At 39.7% G+C, this 20,308-nt stretch overlaps 1 protein-coding gene across 9 annotated transcripts in view; it reads right to left on the bottom strand.

Moving 5' to 3' along the window:
- Nucleotides 1-2,000: 2,000 nt before the first annotated feature.
- Nucleotides 2,001-20,308, bottom strand: part of znf438 (zinc finger protein 438) — a 59,721-nt gene continuing 41,413 nt past the window's right edge. For 7 of the 9 annotated variants that reach the window (XM_047817087.1, XM_047817082.1, XM_027177554.2 and 4 more), the window contains 3 exons: nt 8,919-8,983; nt 5,511-7,140; nt 2,001-5,080 (listed from right to left, as the gene is read on the bottom strand). In XM_047817087.1, coding sequence (XP_047673043.1) covers nt 4,528-5,080; nt 5,511-7,140; nt 8,919-8,976 — 2,241 coding nt within the window. In that variant the 5' untranslated portion in view covers nt 8,977-8,983 and the 3' untranslated portion in view covers nt 2,001-4,527. The remainder of the gene's footprint in view (nt 5,081-5,510; nt 7,141-8,918; nt 8,984-20,308) is intronic. The other 2 variants (XM_047817081.1, XM_047817088.1) reach the window with 1 other exon arrangement.

Genomic DNA, 20,308 nt, shown 5'->3' with positions numbered 1-20,308 from the left:
TCGAGAGTGCAGACGGAAAGAAGGACCACAACCTAAAGCATATTGTCCAGACAATGTTGTGATAAAATGGCTTTGTGATGGGTCACTGAATGTCCTCTGAGTTTCAGAGGCTTTACCAGGAAGAATGAGATAAACTGAATAAATCCAGGTGTGTACAGCATTGTATATACTTACCCACAAAGACTCGAAGCTGTAAGTGTTGCCAATGGTGCCTCTACAAAGTACCAAATGTTTACAGACTTGTGGCAGAGATGAAGGTAGCATAGATGAGGATGTTGAGGTTCTCTTTAATAATGACGAGGATAGACAGGATTGGGAACAAACACATCAGAGGGACAGATCAGGTTATCTGTTTTAGGGACAAGGTCAGAGAGGATAGATTGAGATGGTTTGGACATGTACAGAGGAGGGAGATGGTTATATTGGTAGAAGGATGTTGGAGATGGAGCTGCCATGTACAGTAAGAGGTCAAGAGGAAGGACAAAGAGCAGACATATGGATGTGTTAAATGAGGACATGAAGTTAATGTGTGAGAGTAGAGGATGCCGAGGATAGAGTTAGGTGGAAACGGATGATTCACTGTGGCAACCCCTAACGGGAAAAGTCGCCCTACCACTGAGATATCAGTTTAAATCCCAATGCCACAGTGACTGGGAGTCAAGGGAGCTAAAAAAGCCCTATTAGCAATCACAGCATCACTTGGGTATCTGAGAGTGCATGCATGCAGAAGAGAGAATACACTTTCCTCTAAATGCATTAGGCTGCCTTGTGCCCTAGCTTCACATATCATAGTCACTAAATTGCGATGGAGACAGAGAAGGGGTCTGAATATTTTCAGCAGCCGTGTGATGCTTTTCTAATAGTAAAAGTTTTATTGCTGAGGTACTAAAAGTTGAAAACTGTTGTAAAGGTCTACACACAGATATGTTCATGTTCCTCCAGAGGAACAAAACAAAGAACCATTAAAGATTAAAAAATTTAATTCTAAAATGATTTCATGTATATGCACATAAATGTGGGGACATTTTTGGAGAATTCTCACATGAAATGTAGTTATTCAAGCACCAGCACTGACAAATAGGAACAATAACTTACATCTCTTGACAACTCCTTAACATCAGTCACCTTCTCCTTTTTATCTACATCCTACACCCTATCTAACTTCTCACCCACCTTTCTTATACATTTCCACAAAGACCATGTCTTTCCATTCAGTCTGAAAAATACAAACAACTCATAGTATGCTTCAAGACAGGAGACATCACCACTGTTTTCTACAATATACTCAGCTGGCTATAATTAAATGTATAGAAACATATAGAAACAAATATTTTTTCATGATACCTCAAATTTTGATGAAGTCTGCTTTCCCCCTTCTGCATTCACCATGGACTGGCTCCCGGAAGAACATGCACTCAGGTCAGTCATACAGTAGGAGTGTTTACTGTGTGTGAGAGCAATTATTCCAAATCTTTATTAAAATATTTTTTGTCTTTATCTATAAAATATTGCATAATTAAATTCATACGACAAACAATTACTACAGGAGTTTGGGTCTGCAGCTCATTAGGTTAAGTGTTCCAATGTCTGTTAAACAAGTAATTGCGTGCACATCCCACCTTCTGGCAGGTGCAGGACAAAAGAAACTACTAAAGTGAAAAAAAATGTAATGTCCACAACACTGTTTGTAACTCCCATATTTAATAAAAGGCAACATTTCGACCCTACTAGGTCTTCTTCAGGCAAATGGTGAACTCATTTTTTAAAGGGATATATAGGTCTTACAATCAACTGACCCACCCTGTGATTTCAATTAGCTTGATTGGGTCTAAACAAATGTGTTCACCATTTGCCTGAAGAAGACCCAGTAGGGTCAAAACGTTGCCTTTTATTAAATATGGGAATTATAAACAGGTTGAGGACATTAAATTTTTTTCACTTAAGTGTTCCAATGTACCATTGCTCATCCTGCACTAGTCAAACACTAGTACAGGCTTCTGTGTTTACTTATTTTTTTTATTTCTGCAGATTATATCGGAGTGTACAGTGCAAAGATATTATTGTAGCCAACATTTACACACATGAATAACATGAATAATCATGTATACGTTTGGCTGTTGTTAGCATGGACTTTATAAAAGCATTAGGGATGTATCTCCCATTCAGATCATTGCATTTTAGTGATTAAATACTGATTTTCCTCAGACCATTAATGTAGTTATTTATTAATTGTGCTGTTTATTTCAATGACAATCTAATATGGAAAATAGGGCATAACCATATGGCAACAAATTGAAAAGCAAGAACATTTCAGAGACCAAGTTTAGAGAAAACCATAAAATCAAGTCACGATTTTTGAAACACTTTTATCCAAGTTTAATAAGTATTAATAACTCTTCTGATCTAAAATGAAAAAGAAAGAAAAAATGAATAAACCTTCAACTTATCTCTTTATTTAGGCACCAATCAAATATGTGGTTTTAACTTCACTGGTTTAGAACACAAGTGCACGCACACATGCACACACACACGCACACACACACGCACGCGCACGCGCACACGCACACGCACACGCACACGCACACACACACGCACACACACACGCACACACACACGCACACACACACGCACGCACACACACACACACACACACACACACAGAGGTTAGGCTAAAGTCACATAACTTGTCTAATTAGCACAGGGGACAAGAAGAGACCACGTTCTTATCACCTATAGACATCAAACATGTTTTTGTGCACATTTTTTTTATTTCAGCTTACATCAACATCTAATCAGTAGCTCTTTGGAGAATGAACCATCGTCACAATCCGCAATGAAATCATCATGACGAGGTCATTCACTTAAGCTCAAATCATTATCTAAATCTAAACTCCAGATTGTCATACTAACAATCTGATAACAAACAGACAGCTCTCAATTGCGTTCATGCATTGTAGTCTTTTCAAGATTGAGAATGCTGGTGAGAAATCTGAGCAGCTTCTCGCAATACAACTTAAGCATATAACATCCACAGCACCACAATGTGCCTTCTATGCTGTAATGTATTTCAAATCCAGGGCTTGACTTGACCTGTGTCTAGAGAATGTACCCACAAGTTTCATAAGTAGCAAGAGGAATACAGTTACAGTACGTAGCAAGAGCTGCAAGTATACAAGTATACTGAATGTACAACGTGGCATAGAAGTATTTTCTCTATAGTCAAAATACAACAGCAGCATAACTGTCATCTTTGCAAATATATAAGCTATCTTTAATATATCCATGTATCTCTCTCTCTCTCTGTATATACACACACACACACACACACACACACACACACACACACACACGCGCAGAGAGAGAGAGAGAGAGAGAGAGAGAGAGGAAGAGGGAGAGACAGAATCTATTTCTTCACATGTACATAACATTTTGTAACATTTAAGGTACATTCAGTTACCCTGTGATACTCGAAACAGAAAATATTTAAATATAACTACAGTTTAAAAAACAATGTCTGACACTTGCAATATAAACTGTATATAAAATAGGATTTTTTTTTAATATATATATATATTTTTTTTACGTAATACATATAAGCAGCTCTAAGAATTGCATTGACCAAGTCCTCAGCAGATCTGGCAGCACTGGAGCTCAGTCTAGAGTCAGGACGAAGGTCAAGAAGGCTGTCTATAAGCATAAAGAGGTCTGTAAAGTGGTAAATCAACAACATGCCAGCACCATTTCGCAATCAATACTGTACAGTCTATGATACATTTAAGCAATTTCATATTACTCTGAGCTGCTTTCCAGTCTGGATATTCTTTTTTTTTTTAAGGCTACAAGCTTAGGGGATAATTCAACTAGCTGCCCATTAGCATCATGCTAGTTATTCAATGCATTGCAATTTTGGTTAAACTACTCCTTAACTGACCTTCCTCATTAGAATGGAGTTCTGAGTTTCATGGAGCTTTCTTGGTTTGAAAGCATTTCCAAACATGCTCTGAGCAAGCTCAATTAGCAAGCAGTTTTATATTTTCTTTCCCCAGATTTAAACTTTTTTGAAAATTCTAAAAAATATCAAATGTGCAATCTTGATTATTCAATATTCAACGTTACACAATACCTATAGGTCACTGTTTAAATATAAACAAATTTGATTTTTACCAGGTTAATTTGTTTGCACAAAATTCAGAATTTCTCTGGCATTCATTTACCTATTTCTAAGTTTCTACTATTCACTCAAGTTGTTGCTAATATAATTTGCGATAATGATGTCTGATGTTTTTGGACCCCTCTAAATGTGAATGTGAATCGATCCTCTCCGAACCATGTGTCCATTACAAAGAAGCAAAAACAAGACAAAAAACAAGTCTACAATTTATATAAAAAGAAAACATTTTAAATGAAACCAGTCAAATTTTCCATTCAATATCAAAACAAAACAGTGCAAAACAGAAATACAAAGAAATGAGGAAAAACTATGAAAATGCTAGGATGCTACTCTGGGTGAAAAGAAGAAATGTACTCTCACTTTGAATCCAGTACCTCCCACAGCATGACTGGGTTTTCACACTTGTGAACCTCCCTCCAGTGCTCCAGAACTTCATGCTTGCTGTTCAAAACCTCACTGCACAGAATGCAATTAAAGCGTGACCCTGCTCTAAAGGTCATGTGCTTGATAGACCCCTCAGAGATGTAATCCTCTTCATCTTCTTTCTTTAATTCCAGTTCTTCCTCTTGATTCAGCATAGCCCCTTGGTGGTGGGCATGCAGGTGGCACTCAAGCTTTGAGAATGAGAAGAACTCCTCATCACAACTTCCACAGCGAACCAAGTTGCGCCTCTCGTTGAGTTGTCTCCAATAGTGTGCTGCATGCTTAACCAGCTCATTCTCAGCCTCTCGTCCCTCATGCATGGCGCCCTCTTTTAGACGGACTTGGACTTCCTCGCCATGCACATACAACAAGTGTAGCTTCATGTCAGCAAATGTGGGTGTGACCGCCTGGCATCGGCCACATTTTATTTGCAACTCCACAGGATCAACATGCTGCTCTGATGTCTGGTCATCAGAGTCTAGACACCTGAAACATACCAAAATAACAAAAAGAAATGTACAAATTAACCAAGTAACCAAATTTGGTATCAAAAATGTAACTGTTTAATGTAAAGGATTTTAAGAACATGTTTCATTCAGTTATTTTCTGTTGTCAGGTTCATAGTAGATCTAGGTTCAGGTCTGAGAATATCCCCAAAGCCAAATTCTAATATCTAGAGGAAAACCTTCCCAGAAGAATGTATGTTAAACAAAAAAAGGGGATTCTAAATCTAGATTGGGATGTCCAAAAAGCACATTTGATGGTTAGGTGTCAAAACGCTTTTAACCCTATATTGTATCTACCATCATATTTTTGGAGGTAGGAAATGTAAGAGAAAATCTGACCAATTAATAAATTCAAACATCAGGCCTAAAAATTGATCTTGTTTCTATAAAATGTTTCTAAATACGCTTACCCATCTGTGTATGTGATTTCCTCATGTTGACGGATGGATGGCTCTACAGTAAGGATAACCCTGTGCACTTCTCGGAGATGGCTGAAGTACACACCAACATACCCAAACACCTTTTCACAAAACTCACAACGGAGGCTTTTCCTTGGCTTCCCCTCTGAATGGTGAAGCTTCATATGTGTGCTTAGGCTACCTGAGTGGGCATAAGCTTTCCTACACACCGGACACCCGTACGGTCTCAGGTTACTGTGGCTGTTCATGTGACTCTGTAAGTGATGCTTGAACTGAAAGCACCTACTGCAGGTTGTACAACGATGGAGTGCACGGCTACCCACGTATGCAAACCTTCCAGAAGCTCCAGTTTCAGCTACAGATTGCTGCCCTGGGGGTGATATGGACGCTAAGCCTGGCTGGACAGCACTAAGTGGTTTTCCTGATATCTCCTGCCCCATGACAAGTTTCTGGTTCTTAGAACTTGAGAGAGATGCTAGTGGTACAAGCTGAGGAACAGTTTCCATTATTAGAATAGGTTTTGGGCGAATACTGCGATACTTTTTCGAAATGTCCACAATATTATCTGGTGAGGATGAAAACTGAGTGCCAAGTGGTGGTTTATCTGGTACTCTCCTGGAGAAGAATGATAAAGATCTCTTCCTCTTTGCCTCAAAGTACAGAATGTCTTCCAAAGTTTTTTTTTTCCTCCCTCTCTTCTTGCCTGTGGGTTTCTTGCCACGGGTGGTATTTGCACTCCTGGTTCTGCTGTCTGCGTTCATAACTTTGATGTCCAGAGATCTTTTTGGCATATTTTTAACCTGTACTGATGAGACTTTCACTGGGGACTGGGTGTTGGCAAGACCCGTAGAAGGCAAGAGGGAATTCTTCACCTTGGCATAAGGCAGAATAGGGATTTTGCCCTTCGGGGGAGAGGGGATGATCTGGACAGCTTTACTGAAGATGGTGGGGGAGAGAACAGTAATAGTACTTCCTGTAGAGGCACCTTCTGTCTGGGTATTTGTGGTTTTGCTGTTACTGACAGGAGCAACAAGTGTGGATGCAGAGGCTGTTCTGGAGTAGCTGAAGTTGCTCAGAGAATCAACACTTCTCTTCAAAACGTGCTCTGTCTGTGACCCTGTGCCAAGGACAGTATTGTCTGGCAGCAATATTTCCGATGAAGCAGCAGAGCCCATCCCAACAATCTGTTCAGATGGCAATTCCGGTGTCTCGGGTGAACTGGAAACACCCAAGTTTGTTTTTACTGCAGACTTTGCCTGTGGAAGCTTGGCCACCTTGGACGAGTTCTGCATCTTAATACTAGTTTTCTCTGAAGCTCTGTGACTTCTCACTGTCTGATACCTCGGAATTGGCAATTTCAGGTTCTTTTGGATTGGATTTTGTGGTGATGTTTGAGGCAAAGCCACCAATGAGAAAGTACCCTCCTGTCCAGCAACCTGCATAAGTGCATAGTTTTGGGCAGGAACTAAGATGGATTTGGGACAGACGGCTGTAGAAGCCTCTGGGAGGTTAGAAGGTGGCTGGCTAGAGATCACTGCAGAGGATGAACCCAGTGTTGGAGCTTTAGGTGCAATGCTACGAAACTGAATAGCCTTCGCCTGTGCAATAGGACGGCCATCATCTGTAAAGAGAATATAAAAATAATCATGGTCATGCATGAATTTGACTGCATTTTAGTTACTTTTGACTATTTTAAACAATAAAAATAAAAACTAGATACTCAGCATTTGGACATGACATTGAGTTCCAGACATCAGTCAGTCATTGGCTGGTAAACAATTTGTATCCATGTATTAAAAAACATCTTATTTATATTAATCCTTATTTATAATTATGTTAGCTTGTCTAGCGACTTTGAGAATGTGACAATGAAGGGACTATAAAATTCTATTCTTAAAACAGTTAATGCAATTTTTTTCTTGAGTTTGTTAAATATCTTGTAATAAAGCTGAAAGTTTACACTTCATCACACCCTAGATTGCTTTATTTCAAATCCATATATTTTTCTAAGACTATTTTATTCATTTGTATGTTTGTGCTGACCTTCAATAAAACTGAACTTATTTTTATGAAGCTCAGCTGAGTTTCAGTTTGGGGATTTACACCTGGAAGAGGTTGGTTTGGCAGCTAAATTTGACAGTGCATGCACTTTTGGCACCTTCCCCTTTCATGTGCTATGAAATACTTGAACTTTATTTGGACAATTGGATTCAGCTCATCTATGAAACGTGCCAGAAGTGCAAAGGGAGGAAAAGTCTATGAGGAGAGTTATGTTGGCACTCAGTAGTAACCATGAGGTTTCACACAAAGGAGAGACTGATTAGGGTAAAACAATGACACGGTTTTACTTAATAGAAAATAGAAAAATGAGAAAACAATTATATTGTTACAGGCATGTGTGATTATGATATAACTTGTAATATATTTAAAACACATTTAAGCTCTAAAGTGACTGAGATAAAAATAAAAAAATAATAATGTGTATTATTTTGTAACCAAATTCACTGAGATTTGTTGCAATGTATGAATTCTGTGATTCTTTAACACTCCTAAATTCGCCCTGAACGCCTGCTCACTTACAGCTGAACACTTACCTGGTCAAGAACCTACAACACACAATCACAATGTGATTTGTTCAAGTGCTCATTTGCATATTGCAACATTCTCTGCATATACCAGCAGTGATAACAGATGGTGGACAACAGACGATATGTTGTGCAGGCTTAGCGAAAGATGACAAACAATGACTTGTCTTGGATTAAAGCACTTAAGAACCTAAGGTGCTTTATCTTAGAAAAAGTGGAAGATGTATGTATTCTGGTCACAACCAGATATACAATGAGACAGACCAGCGACACAGATTAGCAGATGAGAGGTGAGGAGTTCAAAGGTGATGGTATGTTGTTTATGTTAGTGGAGGAGTTATGATCTCTGTGTGTGTGTGTGTGTGTGTGTGTGTGTGTGTGTGTGTGTGTGTGTGTGTGTGTGTGTGTGTGTGTGTGTGTGTGTGTGTGTGTGTGTGTGTGTGTCAGCCATGCGTAAAAAAAAAAAAAAAGAATGGTCACTGGTCAGGACAGCTTCACCAAATGTGTAACCATCAGAGACTGCTACCACTTGTGTAACTATTCTTTCTCTTATTTAAGAATTACTTGTATAAGTCTTATGTAACTCTTTAATACAGTACAAATTTAATAATCAATTTACTTCTTAGACTAATTCAGTAAAAACCTTTTACTTCAATGAAAACAATGAACATTTCAAAGCTAATATTATTCCTACTCTTTTCATACCAATATTATTATTATTATATATACTGATCCCAATTACTTAAACAGATACAACAATTAATATTGTTCATATTCATATTTTTGTTTATGTACTGACTTATGTCATACTTACATTGAATGGGTGATTTTAGTGGGCTGGTGCGCTGCTCCTGGGTTTTCATGGCTGCCATTTTTACTCTAAATGGAAACACAACACAGCTCAATATTTTCTACTTAATTATAGTGATATCTTGGTGACAAACAGTTGTGTCTATTTGATATAGTTTACTGTAGTCTTTGTATGTTTTTGTCTCTCTCACTCACTCATGATCACAAGCAAAGGACATTCCAGATGTCATGGGGTAAAGATTAGCATGGGCTCAAAGGTAGAAAAACAAAAGCATGGAGAGGACGCAGAGAGGGGGGAACGGACAAGAGAGGAGGGGGATGATCTGGGATGGTAAAATAAGTGTGTGTGTGTGTGTGTGTGTGTGTGTGTGTGTGTGTGTGTGTGTGTGTGTGTGTGTGTGTGTGTGTGTGTGTTGGCCTATAGTTGATGGTCTTCATCTGTATCTGTGTGATAACAGCTATGGAGTGTAAGTGTGCATGAGCTTGGGAGGTAGTGTGTTAAGTTGGGGTAGTCCAGTGCCTCCAGATCTTAAGGGGTGATGAAAGCGGTCGATCTGCACTAGATAACAGAGGTGGACACACAATGCATTTGGCTGGAGAGTCTATTTGTCAGGGTGAAGTGACCATAAAGACGCCTCCTTACTCGTTTTATCCCCATGTTTTATCTCGTAGAGTGGTGTGCAAGCTTTAATGTAATGAAACTGTGTGATTATTGTGTGTGTGAGCTGTGCTTTCCTCTTACAGCTGTACACTGACTCAGGGAGAAAATAATTCAGTCAGCAGATCTCTCCACAATGCATGCACATTGCACACACTCAATATTTTTGTATATACAGTATCTCACAGAAGTGAGTGCAGCCATCACATTTTTGTAAATATTTTATTATACCTTTTCATGTGACAACACTGAAGAAATGACACTTTGTTATACAAGCTGTACACTCACTACTTTACATTTTAGCAGTGTAAATTTGCTGTCACACCTCCAAGATGACCGCTGCCGTGCTAAAGAAGCTGAGGGTAAAGGTAATGGACTGGCCAAGCATGTCTCCAGACCTAAACCCTATTGAGCATCTGTAGGGCATCTTCAAAAGGAAGGTGGAGGAGCACAAGGTCTCGAACATCCACTAGCTCTGTGATGTCATCATGGAGGAGTGGAAGAGGACTCAAGTGGCAACCTGTGATGCTCTGGTGAACTCCATGCCCAAGAGGGTTACTTCATGCCCAGAAAATAATACACTTAGGGGTGTACTCACTTTTGTGGCCAGTGGTTTAAACATTAATGGCTGTGTGTTGAGTTATTTTGAGGGGACAGCAAATGTCCACTGTCATACAAGCTGTACACTCACTACTTTACATTGTAGTGTCATTTCCTCAGTGTTGTCACATGAAAAGATATAATAAAATATTTATAAAACATGTAAGGTGTGTACTCACTTCTGTGAGATACTGTATATCAGCGGTGTCCAGTCTTATCCACAAAGGGCTGGTGTGGGTGCAGGTTTTCACTCCAACCAACCAAGCAGAAGCCACACCTGATTCCACCTTTTTAAATCATTTGTTCTTGGCTTTTAGTAAACTCTGCTGTGGCTTCTGCTTAGTTCGAATGAAAACCTGCACCAACATCGGCCCTTTCCGGATAAGATTGCACACCGCTGCTGTATATGCATATACATTACCATACACGTAAATGTTCTGTCATATCATTAAAAAAACTAATTAACACATGAAAAACAACAGTAGGCTTTGCTAGTGTACACACACACACACACACACACACACACACACACACACACACACACACACACACCGTATGAGTCATTAGCTGTCACCTGAGCCAATCAATGTAAAAGGAAAAATCTATTCCAATTTTGAAACTACAGGCTTGCCTTGGCATGCAGGATGTGAACTAATCAATAAGTAAATCTCAGTGCATCTGAAAGGAGAGATTAATAGAGGAAAAATATCACTACACTGCAAATTCAATGTGCTTCAGTGTACTTCACTGCCAGTGTTATATATCTGCATGTTACACTCAGTATAGCCAACACTGTGGTGCCCTGGCATTCTGTCCCTTCCAGTTCACACGTTTCTCCGATCCACATCACTTTCTGTGAAACATTAGTATATTATTGCACACAGTAAAAACACTAACATTCCAACAGCATTTTGGCAGTGAATGTGTGTGGGAGATGGCCACATAGTCTAAGAGATAATGACGTAGAGAGCTTCTTCCTCTAGGCAGTGATTATTTTAGAAGGTTTCTGGGGAGAAGAGCCTCATTTCCTCACTCAAGCCAAACAGGATGCTATAAATCTAAAGTGTTAAACTCTGACCTATGGAATGCAGTCGCCAAGAGCGCTTTGGCAAATGCCACTTATGTGGTGTAGCAAAGGACAGGAAGTGAATGCAGGTGTCCAATAACAATCTCACAGTATAGTACGATGTCACAAGTCCTTCCAGGTCAGCATGGAGCGTTCGACCTTCTCGGATCCTATATGCAGTATGGGGTGTGTTTAATGATCTAGACTGATCCAAAAACAGTACAAGGAGTAAAATATCTTTTTTACTCTACAGCTTTTTTCATACATGTAATTTGCACCTGTTCTGCAAAAGTTGAGTTGTTTTTTTCCCTAAATCCCACACACCAGCAAGAACAACCCAACTCTCCTCCACCTACAGACAAGCCCACAGATTGTCACGACCGTCTCCAAGAGGTTTTTAAAAGAAAAATATCTTTAAAATGCATCTACTGTACAATGCACCCTGCCAAATGTACAAGGAAACCAGCAGTGATGTAACGGTAACCAGGGAAGTTTTACTTTTTATAATACTGACCCAAACGTTATATATAAAAAACATAAATAAATGAAAAAAGTTCTACGCAGATTCAAACGACTGCTAATTTCGACATGGCATGCGGGAGTCTGCTTTCCATGTTAGTTTCACTGCGACTTGATCATAATATTGCACCAAATTTGTTTACACGAAACTCCACCCACAATAGAGTGGCATATGTGGGAATGTACGAAGTGTGAGGTGTTCTACTGGCTGTGACTAGCATTACAGCACCTACAGCCATTGCCCATGGTGAATAAGGTGTAAATAAGTGGTCCTTCATTTTCTGTAATGAATGCCAAGTGCAAATTCCTTTCTATGAACAATTTGGTGACATAGCAGACTGTGATAATCTAAATATTTGATTAATTCATGGTCTGATAATGGAATAAAGAAGAAATATTCTATTACATGACTGAAAGTTAATTCGTTTAAAGCGGTGTTTTAATTCTACAGTGCAATGCAGGCATATAAAAATGAAGCGATCGTATTTACTGCTCTTTGCATGTTAAATACACTTGTTGTGACCACGGGGACTCGTGTGTGAATCACGTTCCTGAACCTTTAAGTGACCTTTCACAGGGCTGTGTGACATTTGTGTTTATTAAGTGGGTCACTCCACAGTGAGCATTGCTGTGGTGCTACATCAACCCTCTCCTTTCTCAGCTCAACCCTCTTCATCTCAACGTCTCTGCCCCAAATGCTGCATTGCTTTTTCATCCCAGATGCACATTTTAATGTCAGAGAGAATATCAGAAGCAACATCAAAGCATATGCAGATACCTTTATACAGTCCTTATTCAGGACAGAGGACTTCAGGGACTTAATTGAGAACTCGTGTTGCTTTCGAAAGAAAAAAAAAATCCTCTAGAGAATCTGATATCTGTTAGAATCCAAGTGGAGTGAGTGCGAATACTGCATGACTTCAGCTGCTGACGTTCTCATTTGTAAACACAGACAGAAGCGAAGGCTCACGTTATTGAGGCCAAATGTGACAGATTAAGTCACAGAGATGAGATATAGTCCAATTTATCCACTCACAGATTAATCCACTTACAGGTTTCAAATAAAATGTCAAAGACAGGAAATCAAGAATTCCAAGAAGGCTTCTAAAACACTTCTAACAATAACAATTAAAATAAGCAAACTGATGAGAAAATTGAGCTCGATGTGTTATTATACATGTGGAGAAGTGCAGGCTTTAGTAAGAAATGAGTACTGATGTTAAATATTTTACTAAACACTCATTTCTGTCATCATCTCTCAAACTTTCTCTTTTATATACCGCATCCACACACACACACACACACACACACACACACACACACACAAAAGAAATACAGAGAAAAAGCGAGAGACAGAGATGAAGAAAGAAAGAAATAAAGATAAGGCAGGTAATGAGAATAGAGAGAGAGAGAGAGAGAGAGAGAGAGAGAGAGAGAGAGAGAGAGAGAGAGAGAGAGAGATGACAGATGACTCATCACAGACGTTCATGTCTGACGAATGCAAAACAACACAGAGATAAACAAGAGCCGTTTTGGAAATAAATGCTGTGGACGGTGTCAAAAATGGAGCAAGAGAGAGACAAACGGAATGTGAGAAATTGTGTGTGTGTGTGTGTGTGTGTGTGTGTGTGTGTGTGTGTGTGTGTGTGTGTGTGTGTGTGTTTGAAAGTGGGAGACGGAGCAAGTCAGAGTGAGAGAGGTGCTTCTCTAATTTGGTAGCTGTTCCTCTGTTCATCTCGGAGGTGTTGGAGAATGTGAGAAATGCGTAGCAGGATCAAAGGGAAAGTGCGCCCTAATGACTGCAGTAACGAACAGTAAAGCTGATAAATTAAAGCCAGGCTCCCTAACAAGGCATTTCTCTTCATCGTGAAGAGCTATTTACAAGATCGGGATGATCCACAGCTTCAGCTTGAAGACATGTTGATTAAGGGCACTTTCAAGATCATTCTCGGCTGCCGTCTCCTTCGTTCTCAAATTATCTGCAAATAAATACATTGCTAAGCTAGCAAGTATGTAAGGAAACCGAAAACAATTAAGATAAAAGAGGTTCTTATTACGAGGGCTTTAACTAAAGGTCTTTTTCGATACGCCGTAGTGCCTGCTTTCTGCTTTACTCTGGTCACTAATCTTACTTAATTGTAACCTGCTAATCAGAGGAAGCTATCATGAGGTAACACACAGCATACAAAAGGATGTGGCAGAAGGTGTAAACACTGGCTTACAATTAATGAGCTACCTTTTTAAATGACACTGATACACTCTATACACTGATACTAACAAATAATAAAGTATTTGGTCTCTTAGGGAAAAAAGCTTCCATCTAACACCTTACAGCAGAACCATCCATCCATCATCACACACACACACAATTTAGAGATGCCAATCAGCCTCCAACCTATGTCTCTGGACAGGGGGAGGAAACTGGAGTTCTCAAAGGAAACCCCCAAAGCACAAACAGATACTTATCACACACACAACATGTAGTCGGAAATCAAACCCCCAACCATGGATGTGCCAGGAAAACATGCTAGGCACTAAGCTATAATACCCCCATAGCAGAAATTCAATTAAAATGAGTCAAATGTGCTTACAGTGATCCAGACTGCTGGCAATGTTTACCTCTGAACCGTTAACCACTGGTGATTAGGTTATGGTAATACCTAATACTATAGTCATACTTCATGTTACCAAAGACTCTGAGCAGATATGATGCATCCATTTTGAATCTGAAACAGCAAGAATAAACGCAAACTACATTCTTTAGATACGGCCACCTTTTTCAATGTCGCCGTTCTTTAAACAAACCACATCATCGGTTCACTAATCAGACCAGAGAAAAACCTACATGATCCCAAAAATTCCTTTAGCTCTGTAGCTATTATTTGGTCTCATGAGCAGTCTTCAGCTAAATAACGTATATAAATGCAGGTCACTGGATAAACACACAGTTCAGCGACCTGTGGCAGATTCTAGGTCCTGGTTTTTATGCATTAATCAATTCTGCTACAGAATATTTACACGGCAACAACCCCGACTCTGACTGAAGACTTAAAGGCTCTATGTAGAACCATACTGTGAAATAATTTCCCTTTGGGAAGGTTCCAAGAGAAACCCTTTTTGATAGAGAGCAGCATCTCGATGCTTCAGATAACGAACCATGGATTAAACACTGCTGATTAGACAATAACATCAATGTCATATAAATAAAAAGAGTTTTCCACAGCGTTTCTCATGGAGGTCTGTAAGAAAACATGACAGGGAGGTTAAACTCTGGGGTGCGACATGGGTGAAGGCAACAGTCTATTTTTAAAATGAGGTCAATGGCAGGAGTGGGAGTGCACATTTCTCCTGAGACTCTGATGCTGCACAGGGATGCATCAATCTCTCAGACACCCAGTGACACAGAAACTCGATTCTACAGGCACACACACACACACTATACCTATACAGTGACACATACACCGGCATTCACTTACAGTACATCACTACATTATTTGTAGTCCACCTTCATTGAACTGAGCTGCAATGATAAAACTTTAACACATTAAACAATAAATTTTAAAACTTTACTACTTTCATTAATCAATTAAATTGAATCAAACAGTTTAATATAGCTGAAAGCTTAACAGAAGAAGCATCCAGATGTTTGACTGCTGATATTCTCCATATTGTAAATGCAAACACTCGATTCAGTAAGAGGTCACAAACCCTATACTCCAGTACAACATACAGTATATCACAGTGCGGGATGCAGATACCATTTCTATCTTGATTTCACATGATATACTGCAAAATGTTTACACTGCTCCAAGACTTTACATGTTCTTAGAAGAGAAAGAACACTGCATTTTTTTCTGTTGTTTTTTTTTTTTTACTTCCACCGAGTAGCTTATTGTGACCGTTAAAACCATTAAGTGAGGTGGGAGGTGAAAGAGTGCTGCAGAGGAGGTGCAGAGAGTTGAGGTAGGAGCAGAAATAGCAGGGGAGAGTGTAAGAAACATTGTTCAGACTTGGTTCAAACCTTGAACAAACCTTTACAGCTTGAGGGGGAGAAAATGGATATGTTTGTCAAATAATTAAAAAAAGATTTTTTTTTCTAATAGCAAGGAAGGCTGACTGAAAAAGTTCAGGAACTAAACGTTGTTTCCGTGGTAACAAATATAATCACCACGTTATTGTATGGCAGATGAGCTGCATGATGTATAGCTACTAATAAATACAGTAGCTATTTAACAAAGACAAACATGTAGTGGCTACGGCTAAGCTTTGTGTGAGAAGACGTTCAGATATCGTATAGTCTCCAACGTCAGCGTCTTGTAACAGTCGTTAATGTTTTTCTGTAGTTTTTCTGTAGTTTCTATCATTTTTTTTTTTCGTCTTGATGCATTGGACACAAATCTAATTCCATATATTAACAAAAACCGAGAGTGGTAAGGAAGGTAAGGAGACGACTGTTTACATCTGCTGTAAAGAAACAACAGGACTCCTGAACATTCATTCAATATACCTATAAACAGATAAAAGCACAATGTCAGTCCAGAATATATTAAAATCTGCACCCACCTCCATATCTCTGTGGTATAAGTGGAGTTATAGGAAAATAACGTATCACACAAGCCCGTAGTCATGTATTAATACTTCCTTATCTTAGAATGGTAAAAATGTCTTTTTAGCACATCAGGTAAATAAGTGCTGGGTTATATACTGTGATGTTTATGTAATGATCTGACTGCCCCACAGTCTGGGTCTGCTTAGTGTGACACAGCACGCAGGAAAAGGGTGTACGAAATGAGAGAGAAGTATGCATGTGTGTCTCTGTGTGTGTCTCTCTGTGTGTGTGTGCGTGTGTGTGTGTGTGTGTGTGTGTGTGTGTGTGTCTGTTCCTGCTCACTCAGCACAACTAAAACTACATCATCAGCTCCTGTAAGCATCACTGCAGACAACAGAGAACATGTAGACACACCTGATATACAGTATATTCATTTAGAACAAGGCAGAACTCACACGCAAACACACACACACACTACTAACAGTCTGACATTTGTATAAGAACACCTACAGACACACACTGTACAAATGTCAAAATGTATGTCAATGAACACCTACAGGTGCACACACCTTCTTACATTCTACAAAAAAACACTTACAGTAATGCACCACACACACACACACACACACACACACACACACACACACACACACACACACACACAAACACACAAACACACACACACCTCTTATGCCAACAGTCTGACATTTGTACAAGAACACCTACAGGTACGCACACACACACACACACACATCATCTACTAACAGTCTGAGATTTGTACAAGAACACCTTCAGTCATACACAAACCCCTCATCTACTAACATTTGTATAACACAGGAACACCCACAGGTTATTATCTTAAACATTTGTGTACACACACACACACACACACACACACACACACTCACCTTTCTATTGTGCAAATACAGTATTATCTCTCTGGGTCTTTGAATCTGAATAAATAATGATGTACCAACATAAGGCTTTCTGTCTCTACCTGCTGTTAAATACCCTGGAGTCTTGTCATCATAGAATACACATAATTCTCAACTGTCTGTGTGTGTGTGTTTGTTTGTGTATGTGTGTGTCTCCAAAAACAGACCCAGCAGACATACAACAACCGGGTGCTTTTAAACTGCATCCCTCAGACAGCTGATCTACGTTTTTTAAAATCATCAGCCTTTTATTAAGATCTACTTATAGATTATTCATAAAGCGTTGCGGTGTTGTTCTGGTCATGAATAATGTAGGAGGAACGTAAATACAAAAGTAAAATGAATATTCATTTCAGAACAGCGTGTCACTTCATCGTGGCGTAGATGTAAACAATCATGAGGAAGACGTGGTGACTAATTAGCTAATGGTGCAGGTTTAATAAGAATAACACGTTCTAAATGTCATGCACAACTAACCATATAGTGAAGGCTCTTTGACTGAGCTGACAGGGAGAATAAATCTCTTTTAAAGGACATTCAGTGAGACAGGCTTGGATCATTCCGAACACCAAATCTGCTCCACCAAAACACGTCATCTGCGAATGAGCAGCACATTTTCCAGTCACTCCTGCTGGTTCTTTCACCATATGGAATTAATAACAGGTCATAGTCATGCTCAGGTCAATCTTACACCTCCGTCGAGTAGCAAGCTCTGTTCGTCAGTTACATTGGCAAACAGTTTACACTGATCCCTCGTTTATCGCGGTTAATGGGGACCGGAACCCCTCGCGATAGGTGAAAATCCGTGAAGTAGGATTGGCCCCAAGTTTGGCCTTTTCACTGATGATCATCATCTTCCTCTTCGGCTCACTAGAGGAATCTTTCGCAGGGGCACGGAGCTTAGGAGGCATTGTAAGGGCTTAACGAAAAGTTCATTTCGAACACAATACGCAAGACACAATTGACAGCGTGAACGAGAGTGGCGAGATACAACAAGGGAAGAAGCTGGGAGAGGATGCGATGATGCGCAGCCAATCAGCTCAGATCTCGCACCGGGAACCAATCATGTGCCTTGTCTGGGTGCCAGTGGGTATGTAAAAGCCTCTGAGAGAGTTTCTCTCTTTGTCTGGCATCCTGGGAAACTGTTTTTATTTTTATTTTTCGATGAATATTTTTGAAAAGTCAGCGATGCACTGAGGCCGCGAAACTTGAACCGCGAAGTGGCGAGGGATTACTGTATTTAGAAACATTTTAGAGAAACACGGTTCTATGAAACCTTTAGTGAAGAAGATTTAGCTTCAGCTTTTCAGTACAGCACACGCTGTCCACTTTACACACTTCTCTTTAGTGATGAACTTGTAAAAGGTGTAAAAGCATGATTCTGGTGGATCTTAATGAAACAGCGGTAAGGCTGCGATGATAGTTATTAGAGTCGAGGCCGATGCTTGTTAAAGTGTGAAAACACTATGGGAATGTAGCGCTATTGAAACTCTAGATAAAATAACCACCAGGTGTCTTTGTTGTCTTTTGCAAACGCTTGTTTAGTGGCAGACACAAACAAAGCCGTCAGGGCTCGGTTCAAATCGCATGCAGCTGTGCCGCGGCTTAAATTAGCCCTGAGCAGCACGGCGTCAGGGGAGGAGAGCAAAATTACACCCTTCAACTTACACTCGGGTATTAAACCTAAATTAGAGAGCCACACTGATGTCATCATTATGAAACACGTAACCCAGAGCAACCAAGAGGTCTGATATTTTAAGACGAATCTCACAACTCTGTTTCTCACAAAAGATCGCCAAATTGAATCCAAGCACAGGTTCCTAACCTGCCAGAAATAGAGTGTTTCGTTGGGATACAGTGTGCTGCTGAAGCAGGTGAGTTTTACCATCTGAAGCACTGAAGATTTCTCATAGTGTAAGAACTGTGAAGGTGCAGAAGAGATATGCGACTGCAGTGTCAGCAGCGTTTGATGTGGAGAGTCTCTGTGAACTCTGGCTTTCGTGTCAAGTTTCACACGTGACTTCTGATAGGTGACGTTCGACGTGTTCATTTTCTGCTGTGGTTATGATGCGATAATTCTCTATCTTCAGTGGCTTAATCATGCCCTTATAAAGGCATGTCTCAGTGTTGTACTCGTCTGTCATTTTCAGCCTCATTTAAACTGCTTGTCTGATTTTTAGCACTTGAAGTTGACTTCATTTAGGAGATTGCATTGTCAATTGCCCAGTCAGGATGAGATCTGTGCGTCAGTCATGATCTTATGCTGTATCTGACTTACTCGGAATTACTCCATTTTCAACCTCTGTGACTTCAAGCTCCAAAATGATGGGAAAACCAATGACTCCATGATGTTCATCTAGACAGTTAACTGAGACTAGTGATGTACATTTTCTTCCTCAAAACAGTGAACTGCACAACTATACATTTTAAAATCTATCTGAATTGATCTAAAGCAATTCCATGTAAATACAGCATAACTCATTTATAGGGAAGAAGTGCTACTGTTTGCTGTTGATGCTCTGCAAAGCCACGTTGATTTTACCTCACTTGCTCAACTCTAGAACTGGGGAGGAGTCCATGCAGAGCTCACCAGTAGGAATTTCAATTTGCGGGGCATTTTCTTTAGTTTTTTCCTAGTTGGAGGTAGGAAATTACAAGTTACATTTTGCTGAATGCAAAGTTAATTAAAGTCTGGGTCTGTAAAATCGTGAGAAAACCGTGAGAGCGTAGCGGTAAAAAGCTTTCATATTATTGCTGTGTTGATAAATGGGAAGGTGTAATTCAGCCTGATGGGGAGAGTCAAAGGAACAATTACAATTTTCATTTAATAAAGAATGAGACATTTTTTCCATTTAGGGCTTACATGACAAAGAATCTCAAAGTGCAATGTCCACCATCCTGAAGACTTGGTTTGGAAAACTTAAAAGGAACATCTTTAACTGAGACTGGTCTGCAGAAAAGAGGTGTAGAGCGATTAACCAGTCAGCATCACCAGTCAAAACAGATCTGGTGGACATGCTTCTCTCTCCCTGAACAATGTGCCTGCTAGTAGGGCTTTGTAAGGGGA

This window comes from Tachysurus fulvidraco, chromosome 8 (genome assembly GCF_022655615.1).
Source record: "Tachysurus fulvidraco isolate hzauxx_2018 chromosome 8, HZAU_PFXX_2.0, whole genome shotgun sequence".
Classification (NCBI taxonomy): Eukaryota; Metazoa; Chordata; class Actinopteri; order Siluriformes; family Bagridae; genus Tachysurus; species Tachysurus fulvidraco.
Note: the sequence above shows the minus strand (reverse complement) of the source record. Positions and strands in the feature narration are given on the sequence as shown.